At 39.2% G+C, this 8485-nt stretch overlaps 1 protein-coding gene across 2 annotated transcripts in view; it reads right to left on the bottom strand.

Moving 5' to 3' along the window:
* Positions 1 to 343: 343 nt before the first annotated feature.
* The window catches only part of SSPN (sarcospan), a 32453-nt gene continuing 24311 nt past the window's right edge, over positions 344 to 8485 (bottom strand). Inside the window, exons 2-3 of one of the 2 annotated variants that reach the window (XM_077266871.1) lie at positions 2370 to 2456; positions 344 to 1668 (exon numbers count right to left, since the gene is read on the bottom strand). In XM_077266871.1, coding sequence (XP_077122986.1) covers positions 1303 to 1668; positions 2370 to 2456 — 453 coding nt within the window. In that variant the 3' untranslated portion in view covers positions 344 to 1302. The remainder of the gene's footprint in view (positions 1669 to 2369; positions 2457 to 8485) is intronic. The other variant, XM_077266870.1, reaches the window with a different exon arrangement.

The following is an 8485-nucleotide window of genomic DNA, read 5'->3' as shown; positions in this document are numbered from 1 at the left end:
TAATACTGCCCCTATGTACAAGAATATAACTACTATAATACTGCTCCTATGTACAAGAATATAACTACTATAATACTGCCCCTATGTACAAGAATATAACTACTATAATACTGCTCCTATGTACAAGAATATAACTACTATAATACTGCTCCTATGTACAAGAATATAACTACTATAATACTGCCCCCTATGTACAAGAATATAACTACTATAATACTGTCCCTATGTACAAGAATATAACTACTATAATACTGCTCCTATGTACAAGAATATAACTACTATAATACTGCTCCTATGTACAAGAATATAACTACTATAATACTGCTCCTATGTACAAGAATATAACAGTTATGCAGTTGATATAGTTATGAGGACACAGGGATTTCTGTATAATAAACGTTATTATTCTTTTTTTTCTTTATATATCAGGATTTCTTTGCACTTTTTGCCTTTTCTTACACTGTTCATTGATGACTTTGACATCTTGCTCACGTTCCTTCTCTCTTTGGTACCAGCCCCCCTCGGTCCAATGATCGCTCCGCTCCCTCTCCGTATTTGGTTGTAGCTGTCGCCATTTTTGATGATTGTGTTGTTCAGTAGATGCGATTACTGTGTAGTTCACTTTCTTCCGTACTAATCTTGCCACTCTCTAGTCACCTCCAAAGCTGCAATACAACTCTGTTAATTCCTGTCTCAGTTTTACTGTATATCTACATTTCCTATATATCTTTCCCCTATAACTAAATCTATCAGCAGGAAAACAGATTTTCGACTGCAGCTCTGGTAGCGACCAGAGTATACGACCTGATGTAAGAAGAGATCAGAGTACGACAACCAGAATGGCGTTGGGCTGTACCACTCTTGTGTACAGGAAGTAAAATAATTTATAGCACTTTGGCGGCAGACATGCCCTTTAAATATGGCTTTAACATAACACAGAATATCTTCTTAAAGGGGTTGTCCACTTTTCAATGCTTCTTTAGTTCGTAAGGTACTTCGAGGTGCTACAACACGGCAACGATCAGTTGTGATCGGAGCAGGAACTTGGTAGCAAGTGTCCTTTTTGTCTGCAGCACTCCCGCAGGAGAAGTGAGGTATTACACCCTGTTTTCTGTAGAATCAATAGACTGTTGGGTCCTGCACAGAAAATGGAGTCTCTTTGTAAGGCATTTAGGGGTCCCGTTGGGAATCCAGGGGTTACAAAATATGGCCGGATCATTAGAGGAGTGAGAGACCTCTGGGCATGTGGGGGTCCTCTTGGGGAATTGGGCTTTGACATAAGTTCCACCTGGCTTCTCCTCGTTAGACCTTCTGTTGAGGGGTCTCGGGGGCCGATGAACCTTGGAGCCACATGCCCGCGTAGAAGACCTGGTAGCGGTGCTTCCACATGATGAAGCAGGCCACCAGGCAGACCAGGGCGAGCAACAGGTTCAGAGACATCTGCAAAAGCACAAAAAGTTTGATGGTGGTGGTGACGGCGTCACAGTCGCCCACGTTCCGGTAGAGGAAGGTGCGGCTCAGGGGGTCTGACGGGTCTAGGGTGCACTGACACGAGTCGTCCGCCATCTTGCATGTGTATTTGATGATCTGGGTGTAATGGTGAGCCGCAAAAGCCACGGCCAGGACACAGATGATCAAGCTCAGGGCGCTGAGCAGGAAATACAGCAGCTGGAAAAGAGGCAAGAAAATCTCAAAAAGTGGGAGAGTAGCCCTATCGATGAAATATAAACGGGGCCCCTTCTAGGGTTCAGCCAAACCAGACCTACAGTGATCTAAAAAAATCAACATAATTAATTAAAAATTACCATTTTGTGTATGCAGCTCCTATGTATTGCTATATGTCTCCATGGTAACAGACTACAAACAGAACCCTTGTAGTCTGATTTTGCAGTCACGCCGGTAGAACCAGACTACAGAGGATTTTATTTTATTTTTTTTTTCTAAATCTTTGACCTTGGAGACACATAGCACTGTGTGAGAGCTGCATACAGAAAACAGGATTTGGGGGGGGGTTTTCAGAAAAACTATTTGTAAAATTGATTAACTTAATATTTTAATACAATGTTAACTTGAAACTCGACATTTCCCACAGGTGAAACCGAAAATCTTATTCTTTACAGACAGTTTGAAAGAAAACATGATCAAAAGAAAACTCACATGTCTGACCCCGGGGCGAGAAAACACCCCAGGAGCGCACACAATTCTCCACTGCAAATTCCTTGTTAACTTTAGATCTTATGACTGATCAATATACAGGGCAAGTGAGGACGGCGGAGGGGAGAAGTCACTGATCCACATTACGTCCACACCGTCACATAACACCGACTGCGCCATTATACACCGTACAGGACCGTAATCACCGCACTCACCTTCAAGGCAAATTGTCCGGACGTTCTCTCGTCAGTCTGATAGGGAAGACAGAGCAGGATCAAACCCAAGATGGCCACAACGCTGACCTGAAAAAATACAGCACATCAGCAGAGAGTCAGCCCAGCCATGTATAGGGGCAGTATTATAGTAGTTATATTCTTGTATATAGGGGGCAGTATTATAGTAGTTATATTCTTGTACATAGGAGCAGTATTATAGTAGTTATATTCTTGTACATAGGAGCAGTATTATAGTAGTTATATTCTTGTACATAGGGGCAGTATTATAGTACTTATATTCTTGTACATAGGGACAGTATTATAGTAGTTATATTCTTGTACATAGGGGCAGTATTATAGTAGTTATATTCTTGTACATAGGAGCAGTATTATAGTAGTTATATTCTTGTACATAGGAGCAGTATTATAGTAGTTATATTATTGTTCATAGGGGGCAGTATTATAGTAGTTATATTCTTGTACATAGGAGCAGTATTATAGTAGTTATATTCTTGTACATAGGGGCAGTATTATAGTAGTTATATTCTTGTACATAGGAGCAGTATTATAGTAGTTATATTCTTGTACATAGGAGCAGTATTATAGTAGTTATATTCTTGTACATAGGGGGCAGTATTATAGTAGTTATATTCTTGTACATAGGGGCAGTATTATAGTAGTTATATTCTTGTATATAGGAGCAGTATTATAGTAGTTATTTTCTTGTACATAGGGGCAGTATTATAGTAGTTATATTCTTGTATATGGGGGCAGTATTATAGTAGTTATATTCTTGTACATAGGGAGCAGTATTATAGTAGTTATATTCTTGTACATAGGGGCAGTATTATAGTAGTTATATTCTTGTATATAGGGGCAGTATTATAGTAGTTATATTCTTGTATATAGGGGCAGTATTATAGTCGTTATATTCTTGTACATAGGGGCAGTATTATAGTAGTTATATTTTTGTACATAGGGGCAGTATTATAGTAGTTATATTTTTGTACATAGGAGCAGTATTATAGTAGTTATTTTCTTGTACATAGGGGGCAGTATTATAGTAGTTATATTCTTGTATATAGGGGCAGTATTATAGTAGTTATATCCCTGTACATAGAAGCAGTATTATAGTAGTTATATTCTTGTATATAGGGGCAGTATTATAGTAGTTATATCCCTGTACATAGAAGCAGTATTATAGTAGTTATATTCTTGTACATACGGGCAGTATTATAGTAGTTATATTCATGTACATAGGAGCAGTATTATAGTAGTTATATTCTTGTACATAGGAGCAGTATTATAGTAGTTATATTCTTGTATATAGGAGCAGTATTATAGTAGTTATATTCTTGTACATAGGAGCAGTATTATAGTAGTTATATTCTTGTACATAGGGGGCAGTATTATAGTAGTTATATTCTTGTACATAGGAGCAGTATTATAGTAGTTATATCCCTGTGCATAGAAGCAGTATTATAGTAGTTATATTCTTGTACATAGGGGCAGTATTATAGTAGTTATATTCTTGTACATAGGAGCAGTATTATAGTAGTTATATTCTTGTATATAGGGGCAGTATTATAGTAGTTATATCCCTGTACATAGAAGCAGTATTATAGTAGTTATATTCTTGTATATAGGGGCAGTATTATAGTAGTTATATCCCTGTACATAGAAGCAGTATTATAGTAGTTATATTCTTGTACATACGGGCAGTATTATAGTAGTTATATTCATGTACATAGGAGCAGTATTATAGTAGTTATATTCTTGTACATAGGAGCAGTATTATAGTAGTTATATTCTTGTATATAGGAGCAGTATTATAGTAGTTATATTCTTGTACATAGGAGCAGTATTATAGTAGTTATATTCTTGTACATAGGGGGCAGTATTATAGTAGTTATATTCTTGTACATAGGAGCAGTATTATAGTAGTTATATCCCTGTGCATAGAAGCAGTATTATAGTAGTTATATTCTTGTACATAGGGGCAGTATTATAGTAGTTATATTCTTGTACATAGGAGCAGTATTATAGTAGTTATATTCTTGTATATAGGGGGCAGTATTATAGTAGTTATATTCTTGTACATAGGAGCAGTATTATAGTAGTTATATTCTTGTATATAGGGGGCAGTATTATAGTCGTTATATTCTTGTACATAGGGGCAGTATTATAGTAGTTATATTCTTGTACATAGGAGGCAGTATTATAGTCGTTATATTCTTGTACATAGGGGCAGTATTATAGTAGTTATATTCTTGTACATAGGAGGCAGTATTATAGTCGTTATATTCTTGTACATAGGGGGCAGTATTATAGTAGGTATATTCTTGTACATAGGGGGCAGTATTATAGTAGTTATATTCCTGTACATAGGAGCAGTATTATAGTAGTTATATTCTTGTATATAGGAGCAGTATTATAGTAGTTATATTCTTGTACATAGGGGGCAGTATTATAGTAGTTATATTCTTGTACATAGGAGCAGTATTATAGTAGTTATATTCTTGTATATAGGGGGCAGTATTATAGTCGTTATATTCTTGTACATAGGGGCAGTATTATAGTAGTTATATTCTTGTACATAGGAGCAGTATTATAGTAGTTATATTCTTGTACATAGGGGGCAGTATTATAGTAGTTATATTCTTGTACATAGGAGCAGTATTATAGTAGTTATATTCTTGTATATAGGGGGCAGTATTATAGTCGTTATATTCTTGTACATAGGGGCAGTATTATAGTAGTTATATTCTTGTACATAGGAGCAGTATTATAGTCGTTATATTCTTGTACATAGGGGCAGTATTATAGTAGTTATATTCTTGTACATAGGAGCAGTATTATAGTAGTTATATTCTTGTACATAGGGGGCAGTATTATAGTAGTTATATTCTTGTACATAGGAGCAGTATTATAGTAGTTATATTCTTGTACATAGGGGCAGTATTATAGTAGTTATATTCTTGTACATAGGGGGCAGAATTATGGTAGTTATATTCTTGTATATAGGGGGCAGTATTATAGTAGGTATATTCTTGTACATAGGGGGCAGAATTATGGTAGTTATATTCTTGTATATAGGGGGCAGTATTATAGTAGTTATATTCTTGTATATAGGAGCAGTATTATAGTAGTTATATTCTTGTACATAGGGGGCAGTATTATAGTAGTTATATTCTTGTATATAGGAGCAGTATTATAGTAGTTATATTCTTGTACATAGGGGGCAGTATTATAGTAGTTATATTCTTGTATATAGGGGCAGTATTATAGTAGTTATATTCTTGTACATAGGGGGCAGAATTATAGTAGTTATATTCTTGTATATAGGGGGCAGTATTATAGTAGGTATATTCTTTTACATAGGGGGCAGTATTATAGTAGTTATATTCTTGTACATGGGGCAGTATTATAGTAGTTATATTCTTGTACATAGGAGCAGTATTATAGTAGTTATATTCTTGTACATAGGAGCAGTATTATAGTAGTTATATTCTTGTACATAGGAGCAGTATTATAGTAGGTATATTCTTGTACATAGGGGCAGTATTATAGTAGTTATATTCTTGTACATAGGGGCAGTATTATAGTGGTTATATTCTTGTACATAGGAGCAGTATTATAGTAGTTATATTCTTGTACATAGGAGCAGTATTATAGTAGTTATAGTCTTGTATATAGGGAGAGTATTATAGTAGTTATATTCTTGTACATAGGAGCAGTATTATAGTAGTTATATTCTTGTACATAGGGGCAGTATTATAGTAGTTATATTCTTGTACATAGGGGCGGTATTATAGTAGTTATATTCTTGTATATAGGGGCAGTATTATAGTTGTTATATTCTTGTACATAGGGGCAGTATTATAGTAGTTATATTCTTGTACATAGGGGGCAGTATTATAGTTGTTATATTCTTGTACATAGGGGCAGTATTATAGTAGTTATATTCTTGTACATGGGGCAGTATTATAGTTGTTATATTCTTGTACATGGGACAGTATTATTATTTATCTGGCGTGCATAGTACTGACGGTCTCTCTACTGTTTATAGTGAAATTCCTTCTCAGTTCTGTGAATAATATTAGTTTCTGGGTTGGGATATTTTTCTCCTTCGCTATCAGCTGAGAATCTTGTGACACTTATAGAATATGAAAAACAACGTGACTGATAACATGAAGGCAAATATTGGAAAGACACCTGTCACAAACTACACAAACAAGGTGTGTAGGTTTATACGCTATAAATATATACTGTATACATACATATTACAGCATTGCAGAGTATTTAAGCATACATGTTAATTATGTGTCTGACAGTTATTTCTGCACTCGTGTCACGATATATGGCTTGTATGTGACATGTCATGATATTAGACAAGTTATAGGGTTCCCAGCAGCACAAAGTATTTCAGCAGATCTTGATATTAGAGATTTTACTAGTAGCAGCAGCTCCTCACACTCCCTCATCACGCCCGTCTATCCCGGGTCTTGTGACGAGCACACGGCGCCTAATTTGTTCCTATCTCTGTTTATTATGGTGTTGACATGAAGACGAAAGTGATGATTAAAAAAAACAGCCGAGTGCTTACTGAAAACACTGGAAAAGTGTCTGTGAGGACAACGCATGGAGGCGGTATGGCGGTATATGGCTATAGGGGAATGGGGAGAGGGCACATAAGCCCATCCTTCAAAAACTTGGACCACAGCCCCCGTTATGCTACATAGTGCCCTCATTACAGGAGCTAAAGTACCCCATAATACCATACCTCCCAACCGTCCCGATTTCAGCGGGACAGTCCCGCTTTGGCACCGGGGTCCCGCTGTCCCGCTTCGGGCATTTAAAATCCCGAATTTGCGGCCGCCGGTGAAGCCCCGCCCACTTCCGGGCCGTAGAGACGATTAGGACTAGTCCCGCACTCCGGGCGGGGTCAGTGACGTAAGCGGCCGGCATGATCACACTCTGCAGCCTTTGTTTAGTAAATCTGGGCCAGGAGATCGGGGAAGGAGGGACCAGCTGCGTGCGCGGCGCCGACTCCAGCCTGGTGTCTCCCCCACCACGCACCGCAACGCGCATGCGCGGGAATCTGTGGTACCCGATGCTGAGGCGCAGAGTCTGGTCCTTGTGTCACTCGGAGGCGGCAGCGGCGTGTGAGGGGGAGGGAGGCGGTCATCATTACCGGCACACACCGGCATGCATTGTGTATGGCGGATAAGGGGCGGCAGGGAGAAGCCTGCAAACCAGATAGTGCAGTGTGTCCATGCACCTCTCCATCCACAGGTAGCACTGTAACACCTCTAACAGTGCCAGCCAGCACCCTCCTAGTGCCAACCTGGCTGTGGGTGTGTGTGTGTGATGGCTGGGTGTGTGTGTGATGGCTGGGTGTGTGTGTGATGGCTGGGTGTGTGTGTGTGTGATGGCTGGGTGTGTGTGTGTGATGGCTGGGTGTGTGTGTGTGATGGCTGCGTGTGTGTGATGGCTGGGTGTGTGTGTGTGATGGCTGCGTGTGTGTGTGTGATGGCTGCGTGTGTGTGTGTGTGTGATGGCTGCGTGTGTGTGTGTGATGACTGCGTGTGTGTGTGTGATGACTGCGTGTGTGTGTGATGGGTGTGTGTGTGAAGGCTGCGTATGTGATGCATTTGTGTCAAAGCTGCATGTGTTTGTGAGCTGCGTTTGTGATGCTGCGTGTGTATGTGTGATACTGTGTGTGTGATGCTGCATGTGTGTGAGCTGCGTGCGTGTGTGAGCTGTGTGTGTGCTGCGTGTGTGTGGGCCGTGTGTGTGAGCTGTGTGCGTGTGCATGTGTGTGAGCGTGTGTGTGTGAGCTGCGTGCCTGTATGTCATTATACAGTATGGAGAACTGTGGCCATTATACAGTATGGAGCATCATGTGCGGTCATTATACAGTATGCAGCATCATGTGCGGTCATTATACAGTATGGAGCATCATGTGTGGTCATTATACAGTATGAAGCATCATGTGCACCCAGCATACAGTATGGAGCATCATGTGTGGTCATCATACAGTATGGAGCATCATGTGCGGTCATTATACAGTATGGAGCGTCATGTGCGGCCATTATACGGTATGGAGCATCATG

The sequence above is a fragment of the Ranitomeya variabilis genome, chromosome 5 (genome assembly GCF_051348905.1).
Source record: "Ranitomeya variabilis isolate aRanVar5 chromosome 5, aRanVar5.hap1, whole genome shotgun sequence".
In the NCBI taxonomy this organism is placed as follows: Eukaryota; Metazoa; Chordata; class Amphibia; order Anura; family Dendrobatidae; genus Ranitomeya; species Ranitomeya variabilis.
The sequence above is the reverse complement of the archived record's forward strand: the minus strand, read 5'-3'. Positions and strand labels throughout refer to the sequence as shown.